General features: G+C 55.1%; 10 protein-coding genes across 10 annotated transcripts; all 10 read left to right on the top strand.

Moving 5' to 3' along the window:
* Nucleotides 1-567: 567 nt before the first annotated feature.
* Nucleotides 568-2,268, top strand: LBRM_31_0260 (conserved hypothetical protein; the record flags this gene model as incomplete). Its single annotated transcript, XM_001566977.1, has 1 exon — nt 568-2,268. The coding sequence occupies one exon, from the start codon at nt 568-570 to the stop codon at nt 2,266-2,268; it is 1,701 nt and encodes a 566-aa protein (XP_001567027.1).
* A 440-nt stretch (nt 2,269-2,708) lies between these two features.
* Nucleotides 2,709-3,536, top strand: LBRM_31_0250 (conserved hypothetical protein; the record flags this gene model as incomplete). Its single annotated transcript, XM_001566976.1, has 1 exon — nt 2,709-3,536. The coding sequence occupies one exon, from the start codon at nt 2,709-2,711 to the stop codon at nt 3,534-3,536; it is 828 nt and encodes a 275-aa protein (XP_001567026.1).
* A 608-nt stretch (nt 3,537-4,144) lies between these two features.
* On the top strand, nt 4,145-5,158 carry LBRM_31_0240 (conserved hypothetical protein; the record flags this gene model as incomplete). The annotated part of the gene is made up of 1 exon (XM_001566975.1): nt 4,145-5,158. One exon carries the CDS (start codon nt 4,145-4,147, stop codon nt 5,156-5,158), a length of 1,014 nt encoding a protein of 337 aa, XP_001567025.1.
* A 1,891-nt stretch (nt 5,159-7,049) lies between these two features.
* On the top strand, nt 7,050-8,576 carry LBRM_31_0230 (dihydrolipoamide dehydrogenase; the record flags this gene model as incomplete). The annotated part of the gene is made up of 1 exon (XM_001566974.2): nt 7,050-8,576. One exon carries the CDS (start codon nt 7,050-7,052, stop codon nt 8,574-8,576), a length of 1,527 nt encoding a protein of 508 aa, XP_001567024.2.
* A 515-nt stretch (nt 8,577-9,091) lies between these two features.
* Nucleotides 9,092-10,513, top strand: LBRM_31_0220 (conserved hypothetical protein; the record flags this gene model as incomplete). The annotated part of the gene is made up of 1 exon (XM_001566973.1): nt 9,092-10,513. The coding sequence occupies one exon, from the start codon at nt 9,092-9,094 to the stop codon at nt 10,511-10,513; it is 1,422 nt and encodes a 473-aa protein (XP_001567023.1).
* Nucleotides 10,514-11,176: 663 nt separating this feature from the next.
* Nucleotides 11,177-13,027, top strand: LBRM_31_0210 (conserved hypothetical protein; the record flags this gene model as incomplete). The annotated part of the gene is made up of 1 exon (XM_001566972.1): nt 11,177-13,027. The coding sequence occupies one exon, from the start codon at nt 11,177-11,179 to the stop codon at nt 13,025-13,027; it is 1,851 nt and encodes a 616-aa protein (XP_001567022.1).
* Nucleotides 13,028-13,665: 638 nt separating this feature from the next.
* Nucleotides 13,666-14,958, top strand: LBRM_31_0200 (hypothetical protein; the record flags this gene model as incomplete). The annotated part of the gene is made up of 1 exon (XM_001566971.1): nt 13,666-14,958. The coding sequence occupies one exon, from the start codon at nt 13,666-13,668 to the stop codon at nt 14,956-14,958; it is 1,293 nt and encodes a 430-aa protein (XP_001567021.1).
* Nucleotides 14,959-15,911: 953 nt separating this feature from the next.
* On the top strand, nt 15,912-16,304 carry LBRM_31_0190 (40S ribosomal protein S15a; the record flags this gene model as incomplete). The annotated part of the gene is made up of 1 exon (XM_001566970.1): nt 15,912-16,304. One exon carries the CDS (start codon nt 15,912-15,914, stop codon nt 16,302-16,304), a length of 393 nt encoding a protein of 130 aa, XP_001567020.1.
* Nucleotides 16,305-18,004: 1,700 nt separating this feature from the next.
* On the top strand, nt 18,005-21,523 carry LBRM_31_0180 (conserved hypothetical protein; the record flags this gene model as incomplete). The annotated part of the gene is made up of 1 exon (XM_001566969.2): nt 18,005-21,523. One exon carries the CDS (start codon nt 18,005-18,007, stop codon nt 21,521-21,523), a length of 3,519 nt encoding a protein of 1,172 aa, XP_001567019.2.
* An 821-nt stretch (nt 21,524-22,344) lies between these two features.
* LBRM_31_0170 (diphthamide synthesis protein) lies at nt 22,345-23,466 on the top strand (the record flags this gene model as incomplete). The annotated part of the gene is made up of 1 exon (XM_001566968.1): nt 22,345-23,466. The coding sequence occupies one exon, from the start codon at nt 22,345-22,347 to the stop codon at nt 23,464-23,466; it is 1,122 nt and encodes a 373-aa protein (XP_001567018.1).
* Between the last annotated feature and the right edge of the window lie 299 nt (nt 23,467-23,765).

Here is a 23,765-nt window from a genome sequence, read left to right as displayed (position 1 = left end):
CCTCGCACGACCCGATGGGCCTCTGACGGGCCTTCGGGTAGGGGGGGGTGCTGAGCTCATGCTGCAGGGCAGAGGGTGGGGGATTGGAAAGCGAAAAAAAAAAACGACTACTCTTGGCACGGTGAAGTGCACGCGGAAGAAAATACTTGACCAAAACTCTGAATGCTCGAATGGGGTAGAGGAGAGCAAACACTATGTCTTAGTACGACAACAGCAACCCCCTCCCGCACGCACGCACGCACACACACACACACACACACACACACCAAACAGTTCCCTATTGTGTTTTATTGGCCGGAGGATACGAATCGGGAGGTGAAGGGCACAAATTGAAGTCATCTGGCGCGGGTACCTCCGTAGTGTACGCGTTGCGTGGCTCTCTTGTTTTTTTTCTGACTCGTCGACTTCCTCTCAGCCTCGCTCTCATTGCTTCTCTCCACACACTCTCTCTCTGCTGGGTAAGGAGCACCTCACTTGCCAACGTCTGGTGAAGCATATCACGCGAACAGACACATACGTTCAGGTGCATGATCCAGTTTTACGTACCGCATTATCAATCGTCCTCGGATGGGTGTCTTCTCCTCCAAGCACGCTCGCAGCGGTGATGGCAAGCTTCTCTCTCTCGATGTAGTGGCCAACCGCCCAAGGCTGGAGTCGCATGAGGTCGGCTTCCTTCAGCTCACACCCCATGGCGTGTACGCAACGTTGGCAGCGCACGTTTACGGCGCTGCGGCGCCAGAGATGGCGATTCAAGTGCCCCTACCTGACGGTTGGGAGGTCTTGCTTCAGTGCTCAAGTCTGCACCTCGACAAGGAGGGCTACTTCGCCGTGGCGTACGCGCACCGCGGCTCTCGTCATTGCATCATATCGGAGCGTGGCACCTCGGAAGTTCTCGGCCTCCGCGCCGGCGTCTGGATGTACTTTGGGCAGCCCACTATTCAGTTCTTTTTGGCAGCGCAGTTTTCGAAGGCAGTGCGGCACAAACTGGAGGTAATGAATGGAGGCTGCAGTGGGTCGTGGTTCATCTCCTACACTGGGCACAGCCTCGGCGCCGTCATCGCTGGTTGCCGTGCGGTGGAAGAGGGCACGCTAGCCGTCACCTTCGAATCGCCTGGTGCGCAAGTCTTCATTGAAAAGATGCTTGACGCCCCCAGAAGCGTCGATGAGCACCTTATCACCTACTTGCGGGCTCCCAACCCGATCAACACACTGAAGCCGCAGTGCGGCTACGTGATTATGATACCAACTCAGCAGGTCGTGCTGCCCAGCGGCACCCTCTTTCTCGCGCCGTCCAACCAAGCCGCCACCAAAGACGACGACGAGAGGCAGTCACCGAGGAGCGGGAGCTGCAGCAGGGCGTCCCGCAAGCCCAGCAAACCCCCCTCGTCATCGACATCCCCCATCAACCTGAGCGGGAGCGTCAGTCCGGTGACAGTCTCGGTCACCACGGCAGCTTCACCGTGCTCCTCCGCGTCCCAGGTCGTCGCTGCATCGACGAACACCACTGCAGCGGCAACGCTTACAGCTCGCTCACCCACCTCACCCTCTGCGCAGACCAGCAACGGCAGCAATAGTGGCCCCGGCGCTGTCGCCGCCAATACGCCGCCTCGTTGGCGAATCCCGTCCTTCCGTCCACAAGAATACCTGCGCGGCTATCTGTTTGGCGGGGTGGGCATGGGCGTTCCAGAGCTGCAGCAGTATGTGAGCAAGGTGGAGCCGATGATTCGCGAGATGCTCGAGCACGCACAGCAGGTGCACTCTATCCACAGTCTGCGCGACCATTTTCAAAAAGCTGACGAGCCAGGCGACGAGGAGGTGGTGCTGCGGTGGCCCTCACACCTGCTCCAGTTCATGGAGTTCTACAACACCACCCGCGCACTCGAGGACCCAGAGAACCAGGATGCCGGAGTAAAGGAGGCGTATCTGAGCCTCATGCGACGACTCTACTACACCGAGCCGCGCCGCCGCGACTGCATCCCAATCAAGTACCTAGACTCCAGGAGCCTCCTCGTCGTGCGGGTGTGGTGGAGCATGGACGCAGCACAGCGCAAGCAGTGGCCGCTGTCGCTCATGGATCACAAGGCACTCAACGTTATTCAGGTCAAGAACAGCGATCTGTGTTCATCTGTGATGACCGCCATGCAGGCCAAGCAGTATTTAGTGCGCCTTGTAGCGCGCCCGGAGGTGCGTGAGATGATCGACCAGTGGCAAGGAGAGCCAACCGGGAGTAGCACAGAGGCCGGTTCACCGCAGAGGAGCAAGCTGTGATCTCTACTCCTTCCAGACCTGCGCCGAGGCAAAGGCAGAAGCAAAATCTCTTAAAGAGTGCAGCAGGGCCATTCGATGTAACGCGATACGCACGGGACTAAGGGAATTCTAGAAATGCACAGGCTCCACCGTGCAGCGGGTTCGCGCAGATGTAAGGGCTTCCTCCCTGAAAAATGTGGTGTGCGCTGCCACCCCCCCCCCCCAACTCTCCGTCGCCTTCCTTGCGGACACGCAACGGGATACCGCTGCTATGACCCAACGTTCACAACAAGGAGGACAAGGCTGATCGGCGCGGTGGTGATATGAATGACGGCCAAACGAAAGCAAAAGCCAGTACTCACCAGTGCTTTCCCTTTCTCCTTGCGCCGTCCGCGCTTGACTCTCTCACTCCACTGCAATCCTTCTCTGCACCTCTCTCAATTTGAAGCAACAAGATCAAAATGACGATCAGCGCAAGTGATTTGGAGAATCTGGCCTCGATGCTGGACAGCAACCGCACCTTTAAGCGTCCAGAAGGCCAGGCCACGGGCTTCAGCCTCGAGGGGCAGGCATCGTCGGCCGCCTTTAGCAGTGCAGTGGTGGTTTCGGCTGGTGACCCTGGCGCGACTTCCTTGCAACCGCAAGGGAATCCGGCCTGCATTGCGTTGCCGCCGACAGTGGTGGATCACCAACTGCGACTGCCGCAGCCGTCGCACGGCAAGGAGGCGGAACGAAAAAAACAGCTGGCCCAACCCGCCCGCCCGAGTGGGGACGAGATCTGGACGCAGGCGGAGCTGATGGCTCTGTTCATGCGACAAAGGAAAGACGGGCCGGCCTCGGTGGCCGCCGCGGCACGTGTGGCAGCGCAGCAGGCGAGTCTGCAAGCAGCAGATGGGCAGTCGCGTGCGGCAACGCTGTGGCGACCTGGCCCCTCCGACGCCGCCACCTTCGAGGAGCCCGCGCACACGGTGCTGTATCAGCAGAATGTCTCTGCCGAGGATATTTACCTTGGCGTCGACTTCACGCGCGATGCTTCGAGCGCCGCAAGTGATGGTGTCACGGTGCGCGTGGAGCTGCCCCGAGTGATGTCCGTATCGGAGATTGCGATGGAGGTTGACGCGTACGAGTTACGGGTTTCGGTGGCTGGGGTGTACTATCTGGCTGCGCCTCTGCCACGTCAGGTACACAAAACAGCGGCGGATGCGGTGTGGGATGCGCAGAAGAAGCTACTGACGGTGCGTCTCAAGGCTGACAATGGCGGTGGTAGTGATGTGAAGATCGTCGCCTAGTATAGCCGTGGTTGCGCGATATGTGGGCAGTGGTGGCCACGGCTGCGCCTTTCCGTCACCTCTGCACACTGCTGTCATACCGACGTACACCCGGAGGTGGTATTCATTTGATCGTTGCTCGCCGCCTTTGCTCCTCTTGTTCTCAGTTTGCTACATTTTACGTTGCCCTCAGGTGTGTGTCTGTGTGTATTCGGTCGCTCTGCGCAGGAGCGCCTCGACGGTGAAGCCCTCCAAAGCATGTATCGCCACTAGGGACTGGGGAAGTGCTAGCAATACGTGCATACCACGCTCACGTACGCATTGGTTCGCTTTCCCCTCGCTCTGGGGTCGACGCCGATCTTGATGTAGCCCCCCCCACACACACACACACTGCAGATGCGCCTACCACATCAGCAGTTCCCCACACCGATTGCTGCACACTGCAAGATGACCGAGACACAGTGCTTTGAAATGCGCACTCTTTTCTCTCTTCCTCGTCTGGCATTGTGAAACTTGCTCTTCCCCCACCCTTCCGTTGTACTTCCCTCTCCTATTGGCCTTTTCTCCTCGGCTCGCAGTCCAGCAGCGCTTCTTTGTTAGTGCACGTACACGTTTGCTTGTGTGTGTGTATGTGTGTCATAGCCATGGAGTACGTGGACACGTACGGTGGTAGTGGTGGTGGGGGCCGCCTCCGATCTGGTGCGCAGGAATCAACCACAGCAACTGGCGCTACACGGCCCTACCTTGAGCAGCGCACCGCTGCACCAGTGACCAGTGCGCTAGGTCAAGAGCTGGATCGCCTTGTTGGTGGCACGCTCGCGGCACAGGAGTACCGTGACCGATTGGAGGCCCTCACACGCAGTGTGCAGGCAAGTGATGAGAAGGTACTGAACCTGACACGCCTGGTGAAGCTGTCGCAGAGCATTCAGGAGGAAAAGGAAACGGATTTGCAGCGCCAGAACGACGAGCTGCGTGCGCGGCTCAAGCGACAGGAACAGCTGACGACCCAGCTGCAGCGGCAGCTGGAGGACATGCAGGCTGCTGTGGATGTACAGGCGTTTCACCAGGTCGTGGCGCGTCTTGAGGGACAAGTGAGCGCGTACAAAGGAAGGCAGGAGGAAGAATGGGTATCGCTTCAGCAGCGCATCGGAGAGCTGGAAGAGCGTTTGCAGCGGACTAGCACATGCACGGCGGAGCGCTGCGAGCAGCGGTTGATGCAGCTTGACGAACGTCTGCAGCAAATCACGCATTCCACTGCGGATGCTACGAATCAGTGGGCAAAGCGCAACTTTATCCGCTTAAAGGAACATGTCGACTCACTTCGTGTCGATCTGGACGACGTTCGCGGCGGGCAGCAGGAGCTGAAATCAACTGTGCAGAGCGCCAGCTGCCGTGCCGAAGTAGAGTACAAGAAGGTGCTTCTCCTCCTGCAGCAAAAGACAAAGGAGGCAGATGCGCTGTCGTCACTGGTGGAGAAGGAGCTGCAGCATCTGCAGAAGGTGGCGCACCGGCACCAGATTCTGGCATCCAAGGACATCACACCAGCCTTCGAGTTTGACGAGAAGCCGTATGATGCGCTCAAGTTTGCGGGGGAAGGGAAACGTCGTGGCGCGGTGTCTGCAGCAGACCGCAGGCGAAGGTGATGCCAGCAGCTACTCGCTGTGAATTGTAGATTTGTTTTGCTTGCTTTGGATGTCTAGATATGAGAGAGGGAAAGTGCTTCTCAGACGAAAAAAAAACACCTCAGTGGGCTTCATCATTGCCACGCAGCTCACGCGCATGGAAGCCATCAGCGCGGTGCTGCCTGGACGACCGCGTCGCGCACAGCACTGCACTCACGCACGGGAGTGCAGAAAGACATGACGCACGTGCGTAAACGCCACCGCACAAAACCCCTGCTACTGCGCCTTGTATCTGCTTTCACCCCCCCCCCTTCGCACGCTCTAGCACGCACGCACTACTCTGAAGAGCTTTCCCGCTCGACACCGCGGCAAGAAAAATCGAGAGGAAGCACTGGGTCGACGGCGGTGGCGGTTATGAGGTGTCACACCGCGTCGAAACGCGACTGGTCAGTCGGACGCAGATTATGATGGGGGGCCGGGCCGGCCCTCCACCCTACCTAGGCGTCGTGTCGGCCATGGAGTTGATAATAGGCTCAGAAGTAACCGCCTACACTAGCGACCCGCTCCCTCCCAATAAAAAGGGTGATACCGCCAGGACGGTACCACCTATCGTCCCACTGTCACAAGCCAAGGACCCACAAGCTCAAACGTCAATCGCCCTTTTCCTCCTCACCCACACGGCAATTCATATCCCCGTCGTACCGTGGTCACCATACCCAAGTGGTTACGGGGGTTGACTCGAAATCAACTGCGATCTCGCGCGCAGGTTCGAATCCTGCTGGTGACGATTTTTCCGGCTAACTTCGTCAGTGGGTAGGAAGCAAAGAGCGTACAACCACAAGGCAGGATGGCCGAGTGGTCTAAGGCGGGAGACTCAAGTTCTCTTCTATTCGTAGGCGCGGGTTCGAACCCCGCTCCTGTCAATTTTTACAAAGACCCAGCCGAGCCGAAAAATAGCACATCTCTTTCGTCGTTGCGGCGGCCTCCGAAGCCAACGACATATTTCCCTCGACGCCAAAAGATGGAGTAGCCTCTTCGCGCCTTTTCCTGCCGCCAACGCGCCCCCCCCCACACAGCAAAACCAGTAGCCCTCCAGCGCGCATTCTTTTCTTTCCGCTCCTGGCACCTGCGAAGCGCATTTCCCCAGGATTGGGGGCAGCCAAACGTTTTTCAATCCCCCACCCTCTGCCCTGCAGCATGAGCTCAGCACCCCCCCCCCTACCCGACGGCCCGTCACAGGCCCATCGGGTCGTGCGAGGCAGCACGAGACACGCAGCGCAGCGGTGCGCCGACCCCGTCATCGGGGGCAGGGCCTCGGCCGAGCGCATGAGTGGCCCAAGCGCGTTCACTGTCGCAGGTCTCTCCGGCGCAACGCCGCCCAGGACCCGACCGCCGACATCAGCAGCGGCACACCGCTCGGACCCCCCTCCCCCACGTCGTCGGCGCTTGGGCCCTGCCACCGCCAGAGGGTGGCTCGGCCTTGGCAGGGATCGGGGGAGGTCGCTTGACTTCGAAAAGGGCCGGGGCAGGAACATATGCCACCTGCAAAGAAGAAAAATGGAGAGTTTCGCACAACGACAAAACACACAGTAACGGTTGTTTGCAATGAAGAAATGTGCAACAGGAATTGCGCCATTTGTTGCACTCATATTTCTTCACCTCTATTTCCCATCGCATCAGCAATGCTGCAGAAGGGAAAAAGCTCGTGTAAAATAGCGGACTGCACGCCAAGGGCGGTGGCTCTTTTTCCGCCGCCTTCCCCATGCAGCCTTCCCTTTTTCTCTTCAATTACCAACAAAGTACCTACTCTCTCCTCGCTCTTTCTCATTGCTGTTGCATCTGCGCGGCTAGTTTTAACAAGACGTATATTTAGTGTCTTCCTTGCAAACAGGAAGCGCTTAGACACACCACTATGAAGCAAACTTTTTTTCCGCTAGCGAAGAAATTCGACGTCTGTGTGTTAGGCGGCGGTCCCGCCGGCATTGCCGCGGCCCTTCGCGCCTACGAACTGGGAAAAAAAGCTTGTATAATTGAAGAAGCTCGTATCGGCGGTGCTGACTTCTGGAATGGGGCTCTGCAGTCAAAAACACTATGGGAGATGTCAAAATTTGCGCGATACAGTATGGGCAATACGTCTTACCGTTTTATGAAATCTGTTTGTGAGCTACCAAAGATAAAACACGAAAACCTAATCAAGGCTATCACGACGTCCGCTGAAACGCGTGAATCACAGACGTTAGAGGTTCTCGCCAACGCTGAAATTGAGCTAGTTTTTGGGTTCGGCTTCTTTAAGACACCGAACTTGATAGGTGTTGCGAAGAAAGACGGCACGGAGGAAAATGTAGAGGCGGACTACTTTGTCATTGCCACAGGTGCTCAGCCACGTTCCCACCCAACCGCTGTCGCGGACGGGAAAGTTGTCTTCACATCGGATGATATCATGTGGCAGCCACTTCCAAAGAGCATTGTTATTATTGGCGCGGGTGTCATTGGATGCGAATTTGCATCTATTTTCGCTAATTTTGGGGTAACACAAGTGAATATTATTGAAAAAAGTGGCCGCATTCTGCCCATGGAGGATGAGGATATTGCACTCTTTGTACAAACGCTTCTTGAAAATAAGGGTGTGTGCTTTCACCATCACTCTGCCATGGAAAGCAGTAACATCGAGGAAGGAAAATTTAACTACACTCTTAGAGACGTTCGCAACAATTCTCTTCATGAACATGTCACGGACAGTGCTTTGGTCTCCATCGGACGCGTACCAATGGTTTCGAAGCTGAATTTGGAGGCAATTGGCGTCAAGATGGAAAATAACCGCATTAACCGTGATGAATTTCTTCGCGTAGCACCACACAAGAATATTTATGCCTGTGGTGACACCTGTACACGTGCTGCTCTCGTTAACGTCGCCGAACTCGAGGGGCGTGCATGCATAGACCACATGTACATACCATATCCTGAGGAACAATTGAAGCTGAAGCTTGACAATCTATCCACAATAATGTTCCTTGATCAAGAAGTTGCGGCAGTCGGCCTAAATGAGCAGCAGTGTCAAAAGATGTCCATCGGATACAAGATGGCACGATATAGCTACGAATACGTTGGACGTGCACTGGCGATGGGAAACACGAGAGGATTTATCAAACTCGTTGTGACAAACGACAAAAGGATGCAAGTCCTCGGTGTGCGAGCAGTAGGTCCCCATGCCAGCAGTATTATTGAACTTGCGTCGTTGGCCATCCACAACTGTGATTCTGCGTATGACTTGCGCAACCTTCACGCCGCCTACCCCGCTATCACTCAGGCATTCCAAGAGTGTCTTCACATGCTTTTAGGCTCATCAATTCTGAAACCCGGTGTCTTCCCACAACTTGTTGTCAGGGAATGGAATCCACCTCATTTCGAGCACGGACGCTCATATGCTAAGAAAAAGTGAGAGCTATTGTTCACCATGTGCTAAAAGTATTTATCTCCTTGCTTGTCTCACGGACATCTTGAGAATCACGCGCTTATGTTTTATTGTTAACATGAGAATTGACTTCCGTTGTATCCGCTCCCTCAAAAAAAAAAAAAACTGCAGCTAGGCATCAAAAGATGCCTATATTGCCATGTCTCGCAAAGAAACACATCAAATACATGCCAAACAATGGAAGCACATACACCCTTTACCTTTCGAAAATTACCTTTCGAAAGCTATCTTTGAAGTATATTCTACTTCATGAAAGTACATTTCTTGTTTCATGTATATTCGTGTAGGTCATTTTTTCCCCTTTGTAGTGAGGAGGCGAGCGACAACTATCAATTCTTCATTTACTCCAACTGTTCGTCACTGCACCCTTGGTTTATCTGTTGCTCTACCCCATTGGCACAAGTTCAGATGTAGAAAACTGACCCAACAGAAAACTTGGGAGCTGTTACACACACACACACACATACATACATACATACATAATGACTGAGGCTACGCACCAAACGGTGAACATTTGTGAGGATGACCTCAAAGTAGCAATGAAAATGCCTATTCGCGCCCATGTGCGCCTGGTGGGCATCGAAAAGACACATCCGGATGTTGTGGCAAGAGATCTAGAAACAATAAAGCGATGTCTCACAATACAGGAAGCCGTTGAGACAATTACAGAAATCCGCAGTCGGTGGATTTCTGCAGGAATTTTTCGGAGCGTTCAGTATAATTTTGAACCGACTGCAGATGGAAATCAAAACGATATCTGTGTTCGATTAGATGTTGTCGAAGAGAAGCCCAAAAAGAGTATCGGTGTCTTTACAACTGACACTTCCATTCCAGAAATTACTGTTGCTCTTGAGAACATATTAGGCGGTCGTTACTCTGTCAAAGGCAACTACATTCCTCCTGCGACCCGAGTTCATTCGATATCGTTTTCTTTTCTCTCGAACGTTCCCCTCATTGGCCAGAGTGCTGAATACTATATAGGGAGGAAAACGGAAAACAAAACCTACCACCTAGCAAACTCTGAGCGCGTAGAGGAGGTGAAGGCAACCACCACAAATCGCAAAGGCAAACTTGCGACTGAATTTTCGGTCGGATTCCAGCGGCGGACACTATTAACGAAGCATATGAAGAGTATCCCTGCGGAGGACGTGGCTGATTTTTCTGCGACGGATAAGGGCTACGTTCGGCACCAACTCACCATTACAGACGTTGCTCACCACGCCAATCCGTTTCTCTACAATATGTACCCACTCCCTATTTATGGCACACAGATCAGCTTTTGCAATGAATTTGCCGGTGGACCTGTTGGTGGTGACTTTTCGTTTCTGAAAAGTGAATTTCAAGGGTCCAAGTACATCCCACTAGGTCCCTTTTTCAGTATGCAGTTAAGTGCAAAACTCGCTGGAATTTACCCCTTTTTTGGAAGTCGTATCCCTCTCAATGATCGGCTATTCTTGTCCAATTGTCATGTTCGCGGGTTTAAGTCAGTCGGGCCCTCTACATTAGATTGGGGAGGCAATATTAGTCGCTTCGCGGCAACTGGAGGCAATGCTCTGTGGGCTACATCGCTAAGTCTGAACTTTCCGTTTCTTTTTTTCCCAAACAACGGGATCGCTTCAATGCACCTTTTTGCAAACGCCGGCCATGTGCGCATGACTGACTCGCTCGATGCACTCAAGGATGCCTATCGCTGGTTGCGGGATTGTGCGTGCTCTATTGGTGCTGGAATCGTAATTACGCGGATACCCATCTTCGGCATCGCACCGAGTGGACGCTTTGAGCTAAACATGTCGATCCCTCTCGGCATAGATAAGCAGGGTAACGTTGTTTGCCGCAACGGCCGCAAAAGTTTGTTCGACCGCTTCCGATTCGGTCTGGTGTGGTCATCTAATTTCTCGTTCTAATAAACGAGTCTGTCGTTGTGGCTTTGGTCTCTCACTTGTCTACATATTTTTCCCTTTCATTTCCACACGCACAGCAGTTTTTTCGCTGCTCGTTATATATAACGGCTATTTGACTTGATTGTGTTCGTTAAGCAAACGTGCAGAAGAATACCGGCTGTGCTACGGCAGTACGTGACATTCTCTTGCACAAGATGACGGACAAGGGAGGAGAAAGAAAAAGAGATGGCTATGTACTTGAATAAAGTCTCGCTCCTATCAGTGTACATTTCGTGTACTTCGCGATGTTTGTCTTAATAGGTCTCGCTTTGATCCTTCTCTGCTCTTCCCTGATCTCGATACACTAGCGACACATAGTGTTTCACACTATCTTATTGCTGCAGGTGTGCCTTCTGTCCCACGAGGGACATACCAGCAGACTCATTCGTGAGCGACGCTGCTAGTTTTCCACACCAAACGCGCGGAAGCTGTGTGACACTGAAGCGCAGCCCTTTTTTTTTTTTTTTCACTGCGTGAGCAGATTATCCACTCACCTGCTTCCCTTTTATGTGCATCTGCTAGGGTCGTTTGCCTCTTCGTGTTCTGGAGGCTGGAGGCGCATGACTTTGAAAGGCTCTGTTTGTTTTCTCGGTTCATTACTTAAGCAAAAGTTAGGCTTACTTATCAATGCTGGAGATCCCCGCTGCTTTCATTGGCGAGTTTGACGCCCTTGACGGGCCGAAGGTGACGTACGCTTTTGAGTACTTTGATTTCAACCGCGTTGCCAAGAATAGTTCTATTGTACGCCAGCTGCTGTGCTTCATTGAAGGAAAGACGCTTCTGGGTAAGCATGTCGCGAGTGGTCTGCTGCATCATGAGTGCCAAGACTACCTCAACTATGTAGCAGCTCACGTACTCACGTCAAATGAAAGTCGAGAGGAGCGCCTGCTGTACCAAGAAAGTGGGTGCCCGTGCGTCGGCAGCTTTCTTTTCAGTATACCGGACATCGTGGCGCGCGGGGAGAAGCGCCGGTTTTGTCTTATATTTCTGCATCCTTCGTATCACGAGCTAGTGGCGCGATGGGATTACCTTAGTTGCTTTACCGAGGTGCTGTTGAGGCGGTGGACGCAGCGCGCTACTGCTCGATATCAGCAGGAGTATGCTACCGTGGCAAACTTGGAGCAGCTACGTGAGGAGTCGCGCCGGAAGCCGCTCCGCTCGCTCACAGAGCTCCTTTCCCTTCCCGACCCAGGCTCAGATAGTGCGTTGACGTCTGCTGCAGCACAGGAACTTGTGATGGAGAATATGCATTGCCAATTCGAAGTTGTTCTTCCCCAAGCACTGTCGGAACCCATTCCTTTGTCGAGTCACGATAAGGAGGCTGCGCAGCGTGACGCTGAGCGGATCTTGGAAGACCGACTGCCGTTTGCTCAGTCCTGTATTGACCGGGTGAATACAGACGCCGCACATCTATGCAACGGTGACATTCTAATGCTGCAATTCGTGAAGCAGTTGGTTTTCGTCGACGCGGAAATAGTGGTGAAGCCGCTACCACTGTGGCTTCTTCAGTTTTTCTCTGACACTGCTGTCGAGAGCGCGCCAGAGGCTGCGGTACACATCCTTTTGCGTGCTCTTTTCAGCGGCAACCAGATTCTCATCACCGGGGAGGATGCTCGAGATTGTGCCAGTCTTGCAATGACGTTGGCATACACACTTCCTCCAACTCTGGTGAAGATGCACCTCGGCTCGGAGACTTATCGTATGCCATACGAAAGCCGACTCTTGACTTTTTCGCAACACGCACTCTCCAAGTACCTTTTCGTACCATCTCCCACTGCTGCTTTGGAGCACAGCTCACCACATATTATAAAGCTCTTCGACATGGAGGCGGACGGAATTGTACACGTGCGCGTGGACAACCAGCGTATTAGCTCCATTCAGGATTGTGACCAGCTGCGCCGTGCTGCTCAGCGAAGTGAGCGGCAAGCAGAGGAAAACGAGACAACCGTCGAGCTCACCACTCTGGAAAACCGAATACTCACCCTTCTCCAGCCGTACACTGCATACTCGCGCGAGCAAAGCAGCATCAGTGTATCGGCACTCCAGCTCCTCACTACCCAGATGCATCAACTGGTGAGCGAGTATGTGTTACGTGGGCGTGTTTACGGGCAGCTCTTCTCGAAACAGGAGGTAGAGGAGAACAGTATGCCACTGACCCCAGAATCTAGCGCACCACAAGCGTCACTGGCAAAGTCGCCGCTGCGTGCGAGTGCCTCGTCGCTGATGGGACAGCGTCACTTTTTCACCGGTTCCGGCTGGCGCAGCTCCCTCTACAGCGGCGTGCCGCAGTCTGCGTTGTCCTCAGCTTCCAGCGGTGAGGCGGCCGCAGCCGAGCGACAATCACTCGCCAGTTCTTCTATCACAAAGCGCGCCCACCTCTCCCCTGTGTATGGCAAGCAGTTTCAGCAGCAGCACTACGTCTTCTCCAGTTTTGCTCCCGAAGACCACGCGATACTCGTTTTTTTGGGAAGTGCGTGATAGCAGAGGAAGGTGTGTACTCCCTGTCGTTGTGAGGCGCTCTCAAAAGAGCTTTTTTTTTTGATGCTGTTGCTGGCTCCCCTTCCGCCCTATCTTCCTCCTCCCCCCCCCCCCCCCCTTGCAGCTTCAATGCCCATTTCGAAGGCTTTCGCACCTCCTCCCTTACCTCGCTTCCTTCCCACCCCTCATTCCAGCAATACGGTACGAGGGTGACTGCGATATCCACTGCCCCTTTCACACTAAATTTGGCAACCACATTGTGAAGCGCCGGCGGGCAAAGGGCAATCGATAAATCAAAGGCGAGACCATTTGTGGAGCTCTCTCCGTGGCGACCTCTCTTTTCCTTCCGCATGCCTTAACACGCATCCCCACACACGCAGATTTGGAGAGGGCACTGCGACACTTGCAAAGGAAGAAAGGCGATAAAACACAGGGGGACACCAAAGTCAACTATTATCTACGACTAGACGCTACCGCTTCATTCCGTCCCTCCTGCGCGCATCCCCTTCCTTTTGTCTTCCGTAGTTCTCTCAGCACACACAAACCCACACACACACACACACACACACACACACACACACACAGGCCCGCTCTCTTCGTATTCGCATACATCCATCTGGTATCACGTTACATAACCAATGCCTTGCTTGAATGGGCTTCACCAGCGCACTGAGGATGCCCCAGACGTGACCTTGGAAGACATTCAAAATGTCCTTGCAGCCCTCGACAAAGTGGTGTGGCGTGAGGGAACATTTAGCCTCACTTCCGAGAAGCTTCTCACTACAATCGCCGACTCGGACAGAGATATAAAGCATGACTCCTCTCCCTCACCCCCGTGTACCTCATCGCAGCCAGATCCTCCCCACTTAGCAGCTAGTCACACATCTTTACATGAAACCAAGTCCACGATAGACACGCGCAGGGCTCCGGAGATACCAGCACCTCGTAGCAGCATTCCTGGATCGATTCAAGCTCCATCCGTTGCGCAGCCGTCCAGTGCTCATGCCCCATTGGTGACCTCAGTGTCTTCCTCTACCTGTGACTCGAACGGGAAAACGCATAGCACGCCTAATCCTAACCTTTCAACCGCCACTGCAAGTATGGACACAGTTGGGAAAGCTGTGGTGGACGACATTGCCAGCGACGACACCCGCACCTCAAATACGCGGATGACGTCTGTGCACCCGTCGGATCCCCCGCATCCGCTCGCGTGCACGGGGCTTCTGGGTTCGCGAAGTTGCTTTGTGCCCACTTCCCTGTCACTAGGGATGCGGCCCTCAAAGCAAAGCCTTTCCCTCTCTTCGATGTACTCGAGATCGGTTGTGGCGTTAAGAGAAACGGGCAGCAGCTGGCTCTCTCACCGCTCTCCCGGCGCCGTTACTCCAGTGATGCAAAGCAACAGCGATTCCCCGGTTGCAGAAGCCAAGGTGACAACGTCTGTAGCAGACGAGGCGCGGCCGCTGTGCTGCGTCCGCTCTCTTCCCTTCTTCCGCAGTTCCGATTCACCATCGCCACCAACGGTGGAGACAGAGACTCTCTCATCCCCCATAGTTCATGCGCCCACTGCGTGCGCTACAGATACCTCTACTGCACCTTCTGCAGTGCCAGCAGAGATGCCTCAATCAGTTACAGGTTCGGTGGTTGAAGAGGAACTGCCATCAGCGACCATACCGTCAGCAGAGGCGTCGCAGAATCAGCAGCAGCCAGCGAAAGCGCTCGAGCAAACTCTTTCTTTATCCCCACCACTGCGCAGCGCAGACACTGCTGCCATCTGCAATGGCGCTGCGCCGTCGCCCCCGACCCTGAAAGCGTGCGTCGCGGTTGCGTTCCCTTCCTCCGTGCCATCTGAGGGCAGAATTGCTTACCCCGCTCCGTCTCGAAAGGAAGCTAGCGCGTTCATTTCCATTGCCAAAATGGAGCGCTTCTACTGATGCTTTGCTTCAGTGAAAGGATGGCTTGTGGAGTGGACTGTTGCTCGCTTGATTCTCCCGACTGTCACGATTTTTTTATCTGACTCGGTCGCTCTCGTACACCTTGACAGAAGCCTGTTGATCTCTTCTCCTCCACTCCTTCCTGGTCTTCTCCGACTTGTGCTTAGTTGTTCGTGTGTGAGCATTTGTGTATGAGTATTTTGCCCCATGTGTTTTGCCATGGGGCGTCAGTTTCACAAGCTCCTTGGAGTGTGTTCACCCCTGTAAGTAAATGGGAATGGAGTACCGCGTTGCATCCCAGGGGGATGCTATAAAGTAGCTAACACTCACCTCACCCGAAGAACATAGACGCCTGTTGCTAACCTTAGTGTCTGCACATCTGATTCATGCTGGCTCTCTCCCCATTCCACCTCACGCAAGTAACATCGGCATGGGTGCAAATGGCGTGCGTCCGTTTTATCCGTGCTCCGCCATTTTAGACGTAAGACACAAAAGCGGAGTTCTCTAAAGAGGGAGAGCTGTACCTCAGCGAGGAGGCGGATAGGTCGTGCCCCATCAAGGGGTTTGCCTCTGCGCTGAAGCTCGTGCGCCTTCCCTCTTATATTTGTCTTCCTCGTAGTCGCATCTGACGATGCTGATTCTTCACATGATACCGAGGCTTCTCAGAGAATCAACAGCGCTGAACTTATCACTGCACTCCACGCCTCATCTTGCACACGTTTTTTTTCTCCTTGTATGTCATCTGGGCTCACCATAACCACCCCAACGTTCTTTAATCTCAAACCGCCTTGTCTCATGTTGTATGTGCCCCAACATGTACGTGCGCACCTATCCTGGTACTCACCCGCGCGTACGCGTGTTTGTTCTCTGCACTTTCCATAAAACTGATCTCTGATTCGGAGGGGGTGACTTTTCCTTTTCTCCCATTTGCTTGTGTGCAGTCTATAGCAAAGATGACAATGATGAGCGTTCTTGCGAACGCGCTTCGCACCATTGCGAGCGCGGAGCGCCGTGGCAAGCGCCAGGTGCTCATCCGCCCCTCCTCCAAGGTGGTGGTGAAGTTCCTGCAGGTGATGCAGAAGCACGGCTACATTGGCGAGTTCGAGATCATCGACGACCATCGCGCTGGCAAGATCGTCGTGAACCTGAATGGCCGCCTGAACAAGTGCGGCGCCATCTGCCCGCGCTTCGACTGCGCCACCACGGACTACGAGAAGTGGATGAAGAACATCCTGCCCTCCCGTCAGTTCGGCTTTGTCGTGCTGACAACCTCGCTCGGCATCATGGACCACGAGGAGGCCCGCTCCCGCAACACTGGTGGTAAGGTGCTCGGCTTCTTCTATTAGACAGTTGTAGGGAACGGCGCTCTTCCATCGTGCCTGTGAATCTTGCTAGGACCCCAATTGAATCAAAACAAGTGGTTCAGAGAACCAAGTGGCACGCATTGGTGAATCTGAGGGGTGCCGAGGAGGAGGAGGTGGTGGTAGTGGTGTGTGTGTGCGTGTGTGAGCATGAGCACATTTGCTCTTCCCCCTCTCTCCCTGACACAGCCTCTTCACTATTCTGCACTGTTTCGTTTCATTGGAGCTCAGCTTCCTCGCACAGTTTTTCTTTCGTTTTATTTTCTTTTGTGGAAAGCCTAAAAAAAGAAGTACTCAATCGAAATACGACGGGGTGTGCCTGACAGTTGCCGTTGTCAGCTTTGCAGTGGCTCAGGCTATCCCGACTGCCCAGCTGCTGTGTTGCTGGTCGTCTAGATGTGGAGTCATCCTTCAGTGCGTGGTGCAGCAATGCTTGTGCACACGTGAGTGCGCGTCAATGAAAGGGTATGCTTGTTTTCCACTTGACCCCTCCACGGCACACGGCAGTACTGATCTCGAATACATTTACCCTTGACCTTTGAATGCGTCGAAGCAAACCAAAAGGGGCTTCTCTCCACCCCCTTGCTTCATCTCTTGGCATACTGCATACCGGTCCACTCTTTCCTTATCCTGCTCTTGTTCCTCTCTACGGCTTTCCCTCGCTCTCATACGTCCGTGCCGTTTTTTTCTGGACTTTGTCCCCCCCCCCAAAAAAAAAACCCTATTAAGGGCTACCTATCAGCGTGTTCTCCGCCTCTTGCTCTCTCTCCTCTGGACCGCCGCATCGTGCTGCGCCGCCGCAGTCAGCATTAGAGACACACAAAAAGGAGAAAGAGAGAGTAGGGCGAGCAGAGGCGTCGAGACAAGTGGTCTGAGGCACGTACCCCTGCCACCTTGTCACGTCGTGCCTTGCCACGGAGAGAAAAGCAGGCATCAAAAGCTGTCTATGTATGTATGTTGCTCCCACACACATACATAGACATACGCAAAAAGGGGAGTGGTGTGGGAAGAGAAACCTACTGCTCCATCCTGAGCCCGCGCCCTGCGCATTTTTTTCTGTGCTCATTGGTCGAAGGTGGGAAAACGTCCCTTCATCTCTGCATCCCTTTTCAGTGTCCTCTTCTCTCTTTCTTTTCTTTGTTTTTGCCTGCTTTCTCTTGTCCTCCTGCGTTTCTGTTGATTTCCTGCCTCACTGCGCCAGCTCCACTCTGCATTTCATTTCTGTCTCCGATGACCTCACCCCTGTTTACCCTCGCTGCTAGATGATACCGTAACTTTTCTTTTCAGTTCTTAAATTAAGTGTACAACTGTCTGTGCATTGCGGCTTTCTCGTCGCCATCCTCGCTCCGTTTCCTGCAGCGGTACCTTATACGAGCGCACAGAAGTCTCGACATAGATTGTGCAGCATCTGAGTCTGTATCGTGCACTGTTGAGCACTGCTTTCGTTTTTTCAGTGGAAAAAAAAAAAGATAAGAGAAAAGGGAACATCCTCGTTTTTTCTTTCTTCCTTGAACGTGGGCCGCTGGTTGCTTGCCCACGCTCTTGCCCGGCTATTCCACCTGCTCCTCTCTCGATGCTGCGGCTGCAAAGCGAAGTTCTCTCCCTCTCTTTGGAAGCTCTTTTTTGCCCCTTTGGTGCGCTCGTTGACTCAATCCCTTGTACTTAGCGTTTACTCTGTATGCAGCATGGAAGTTCCGGCCACCAGACCTGAGGTGACGACCACCGGCATTTACGGGGAGGAGTTGAGTGTCATCCGCCAGCGCCTTCTGCACAGCGACTTATGCTGGTGCGGGGACCTCACTAGTCGCACCCAGGTGCTTATTGTCGGTTCGGCTACCTGCGCAGCATCTCGAAAGCTGTCAGTAGCACGTATGCGCGGACTCCCGTGCGTCTCCATCGAATGGGTGACCGATGGTGCCTGCGCGATGGAGTTCACGGGCCGCTTCGACATCGGTCGCAGTCTGACTGGGAAAGAGGTGTGCACCACGGGCCTACATCATCTTGAGCGAGAGCGTGTGCAAGCTGCATGCGGCGCGTGCCACGCCACCTACAATGCTACGCTAACGCGACATTGCGGGTTGCTGGTTGCATCTGCAGCGGCGCTCGGCTTCACGTCGCCGTCCGCGTCTTCTCCGGTGACCTCAAACGACAAAGTTCGGTTCGCGCGGAAGCGCGGCGTACCGGTCATTGCAATGGAGGAGTTTGTGTTGCGCTACTCGACCGAGCAGTTCTGCGGTCACCACCTGCCAGTCGAGGACGCGGCACCAGGACAAATAGTGCGTGACATGTCGTCGCTCAAGGCGCCCAGCGGGCTTAGCAGAACTAGTAGCAGCAGCGCCCACAAAGATCTCACCTTCGAACTGAAACCCAAGGTAGGGTACAGCCCAACTGGTGCCCCCGCTGACTCTCCCAGCTCATCGAACGCTAACGAGGTGCTGGTCTGCGGGTCGGTGCGCCCCTCAGCGCTGCCGGCGCAGTCTGCCATACCGACTCCCAGATCCAGTTTAACTAGTCGTGGGTTCAGCATCACCAGGGTGCAAGGCTCTTGTGATACAGAGGGAGCGTGGAAAGGTTTCGACAACAGTATACCGAGCTCCATTCAACCGTCTATGTTGTCGTTGCAGGTCATGCCCACTGCATCGACAACTCCCTGCTCCTCCTCACCAGGGCTGTCGCGGCGCCCCCTTGCCGATGAGTTCTCTGACGTTGTCGCCTACTGCAGCCCCCCGCACAGGCTCACAACGCAGCGGCACGATCTGCTGATCAGTATGGGAATCACTCTCTCTCCAAAGCTTACGCCGTTCACGACACATGTCCTCATCCTTGGTGAAGGCGTGGAGGAGTGCCTCTACCCGCGTCCTGGCCTGCAAATCGTGTCGTGGCAGTGGGTGTTGCAGTGTCGGCTGGAACAGCGCCGATTGTCATGTGTCGGTTTCCGCGTTGAGTGCGTCTTCCGTCCCGTGGTGACCTTCACGGGCCTTGCACCAGCAGACCGGTACGCGCTACTCTCAGCACTGCAGAAGTCTGGGCTGCCGGTGAGGGTGCAAGAAGCCCTCGTGCTTGGTGGCAGCGGTGGTGAGCAATACGGCAGCGCTTCCAGCCTTCCCACAGTGTCGGTGAGTGACCCGTACCTCCCGCGCAACACGACGCATCTAGTGGCACCTCGTGGCCAGCTTCTTTCCTCCCAAAAGGTTGCTGTGCTCGCCCAGCACCACTATCGGCACACTTCGCGCCCACGACAGCACTCGTCGGCGCCGCTGACTTCGACGTCGACTTGCCGTCTTGTCGGGGTGGAGTGGGTCTATCAATCTATCCAGCAAGCGCAGTGGCTGGATGCGGACTTCTTCACGCTGAAGGTTCCAACTCCTGAAGCGTTCGCTATCACCGAAGAGGCCCGCACAAATGCCACGTGCACGACGCTACCACGTAGCTGCCAAGCTTCCCAGGAGAGGTTCTCGGTGGGGTTGCAGATCTCTGAACCTTCATCGACGTCAGCTATGGCGACAAACCTCGCTATGCAGACTTCAGCGTTGCGCCAGTCATCATCATCCCTTGCTCACTGTCCTCGCTCGCAGGACGCAATTGAATGTGTCTTGGAGGGAGGTTTGGAGAAGTTCGCAGTAGTAGGGAGAGCAGTGGAAGAGGAGGAGGAGGAGGAGGCAGCTCCATCCCAGCAGCGCAGCACAGCCGTTGGACACGCCAGTGAAACTGTCTCGCCAGCCCCACCACCCCATCGTCTGAGAGACTATGACGACGAGGAAGCTGGTGGCGAATCCTCGTTGGCAGCAGCGGCGGTGCGTTCGACCCTGCAGGCAATTCACACCACCCCTCCTCAACCCTCCCCTGCCCCGTCCCACTCTGCGCCTTCATCATCGTCGATAGACAAGCAAGATGGCGGTGCAACCTACGCAAAGGACGATCTCGCCGCGACCCTACACCACCACGCCGACCCAGCATTGTCCTCCCACACATACCTCGCCACCCAGTGCTCACCAAGCTTCGAGAACCTTCTAGGGGAGCTGGAGGCTGGTCTACCACGGACACTGTTCGGGGCTGCCGCGGTGCATGCCTCGCTTCATCCCCACCCTCCGGCCCGTACCACAGAGAATGCATCCGCTGTCTCCGCTCCATCTGGGAGCGATAGGGGGGACCAAATTCAACGACCTGGATCGTACGCGGCTACCCCACCGCCCACTGTCGCTGACCTGTGCATCGAGCGGTGCAAGTTCCGTCGTCGCATCTCTGCACAATCGCATATGATTCAGCAGAGGCAGCAACTGCTGGGCGGCACCATTTCGGATGAATCACAGATCATCTTTTATCAGATGGGCCTCAATGAGGACGGTGGCATTCCCGCAGCCCCGCTAGCAGTTTCGCCTGACACCTCATGTGCAATATCCGAGGCCGGAGAGAAGGCGGCAGTCGGGGCCGCCATACCGCCTGCCCGATGCATCGCTGAAGCAAGCACCCATATCTATCCCCGCTCCACCTCCACCTCTGCGGTATTCCTGGTAACAAAGGACGTGCTCAAGAGCCACTTTGACGTCTTTGCGTGTCATTTTCCGCATGTTCAGTGCACGAGCAAACCGGAGGAATGCACGCATTTCATCACCGCAAAGCCTTCTAAGACGGAGCAGTTCCTCTGCTGTCTCGCCGCGGGGCGCTGGATTCTGACGCCGGCGTACGTCGCGGCGTGTGCGCAGGCGGGGTATCTTGTCAGCGAGGAGCCGTTTGAGTGGAGCGCCGAGGTGGCTGCGTCACTGGGTTGCCGCAGCTCCGTAGCGTCGCTCGCGCGTGGCTGTCGGGTGCAGCGCGAGGCGTCGAAGCTGCCGTTTGCGTCGTGGAAAGTGCGTGTGTGCTGCACCAACTTCGCCCGTGCCGCAAGCTTCCTGCGAGTGCTTCGTAGCGGCGGATGCACGTCTCTGGAGGCCGCCACCGCCGCGGAGGTGATGGCGGCGCCGAGGGAGCGTGGCAATGAGCCATCGTCGTCAACAGAGCTTGTGCTCGCGGATGATGCCGTCTTCAGCGAGGATGAGCTAGATGACTTCGCATCGCGTTCTGCTTCCATCGTCTGCCCTATACTGCGGCTGGAGTACTTGGTTCAGTTTCTGTGCGTGCCAGACACGTCGCGGTCTGGGATGGACTTGCTGCGCTGTGTACGGTCACGAAAGCGCAGTCGAACGGAGACGGCGGCTACCGAGTAGCCTCACACAGAGCGACAGAGAAGGAAGAACGAAAGCAAGATGAATACCGTGGGCTTCTCTTCGTGTCTTGCTGTTTTCGCTTTCGTTCTATCTCCTGTCTCCCCCGCACTCGTGCACACACAGGTGGTGCATTGCGGTAGTGTTGCGTGGTGCGTGTGATCTGAACCGAACCCCCTCTTTCCGTCTCCCTTTTCCCCCATATAGAGCCACGCAAAATGCGCGAGGGGTGCGTTTTGTGTGTGTGTGTGTATTCGTGTACACGTCGTAGTTGGGCAACTTTCGAGCCGGACGTCATGATGTACGCTTGCCGTTAACCCGACTGAGTAGGCACGTGTGTGACCAGTTTCGATTCCTTCTCTCCGCTTTTGCATGAAATACGGCGGGTGGACAGGCGCACCTGTATGTTAGCTGATATCTATCGCGATCTCACGATGCCGCACCACTCCAGGCACTTTCCCATTCTTCATGTAGCATCAAGACGGATTCCTTTACTCCTCACCCCTTTTCGCCTCCCCATCCTTTACTTCTCTTCCCCTCCCCCCTCTTTACACGTGCTTTCCGCGCTGCTATTATGAGTTCTTTGTCTGTGCGCTCCTCTTTCTGAGAAGCGCTCATGCGATCGGCAAAGTGGGAGTAAAAAGTGGCGCTGATACCAACAGAAACACGCAGGCGCAGAGTGAGAAGCGCGCGTACAGGCAAATACGTGCAGACTGAAAAGCGAAACACTACCGAACTGGCGGTGCCCCCCCCCCCAAAAAAAAAACGAGGAAAAAGGGTCTCTCGGACGAGCACGGTGCGAAGAGGCAGCAGCAGCGGGATCCATGGAATCACTCGACGACGTACAGCACGATCAGCGGCAGCAACGGGAGGCCCAGCGTAAGCTGGGCCTCCCCACCAACTACCGCTTCGAGATTGATAAGTGCATCAAGCGCATCAAGGAAAAAAATGCCCGCCGCGTTGCCTTACAGTTTCCTGAAGGGCTACTCATGTTTTCCATCCCTATCGCTGATATTCTCGAGGAGGCTACGGGGTCTGAGATGGTCATCCTGGGCGATGTCACGTATGGGGCGTGCTGCGTCGATGACTTCTCGGCCGCTGCACTAGGGTGCGACTTCCTCATCCATTATGGGCACAGCTGCCTCATCTCCATCAAAGACTGCATTGTGGCGAACATGATGTACGTTTTCGTTGAGATCGACATTGATGTGCAGCACTTCATTGACACCGTCAAGGCTCTCGTGCCCGCAGATGCGCGGGTTGCATGCATCGGCACTGTCCAGTTTATCTCGTCCATGAGGGCAGGGCTGCGCGTGCTGCAAGAGGAGCACTTCATCCATCCCGTCGTCATCCCTCAAAACAGGCCGCTGTCAACCGGTGAGGTGCTCGGCTGCACGAGCCCCAAGGTGAACCCTGCGGAGGTAGACTCAGTGCTCTACGTCGGCGACGGGCGCTTTCACGTGGAGTCATTCCTCATTGCGCACCCGGACCTCAGCGCGCTCCAGTATGACCCATACAAGAAGACGCTGTCGCAGGAGACCTACGCCACGGCCGAGATGCGCGCCCTTCGCCGTGAGGCGGTCGAGAAGGCAAAGGTGGCTCAGAGCTTTGCGATTGTAATGGGGACGCTAGGCCGCCAGGGCCACCCCCGCGTCGTTGACCGCATCATTGCGCTAGCGCAGCGTCATGGAAAGCGCGTGACGCTGCTCCTCATGTCGGAGATCTTTCCACAGAAGATGGCATTACTTGAGGATGTTGACTGCTACATCCAAGTTGCGTGCCCACGACTCTCTATCGACTGGGGCTACGCCTTCGACCGCCCACTGCTTTCTCCGTATGAGGCTGAGGTGGCCTTGGGCAATGCTCAGTGGGGGGAGGAGTATCCCATGGACCACTACTCCCGCGCCGGCGGCAACTGGGCCGTCTACACCGACAAGTCTCTCTAGACGAGCAAGGAGGAGCTGCTGATAGGCGTCAAGACGACTTTGCAAACACCTGCTACGCATTTCACCCCCCCCCCCCACCACCACCACCACCCTCGGTGCATACACGCACGCGTAAAGCTCATTAACGTTGCACGGCGGGTGTGCACTTGGCAAATTTAAGCCGAAACGGTCCCCATCGCGTAGCAGCGCATTGGTTGCAGCGAGGAGGCGTCTCCAATCAACAACAACACGACGTTGTCACTGGGCTGTGAGCCGTGCCTTCGGCGTCCCGTCTGTGTTGAGTTACACGTCCGTCCATC

The sequence above is a fragment of the Leishmania braziliensis genome, chromosome 31 (assembly GCF_000002845.2).
Source record: "Leishmania braziliensis MHOM/BR/75/M2904 complete genome, chromosome 31".
In the NCBI taxonomy this organism is placed as follows: domain Eukaryota; phylum Euglenozoa; class Kinetoplastea; order Trypanosomatida; family Trypanosomatidae; genus Leishmania; species Leishmania braziliensis.
This window is presented reverse-complemented; position numbering and strand designations above follow the sequence as displayed.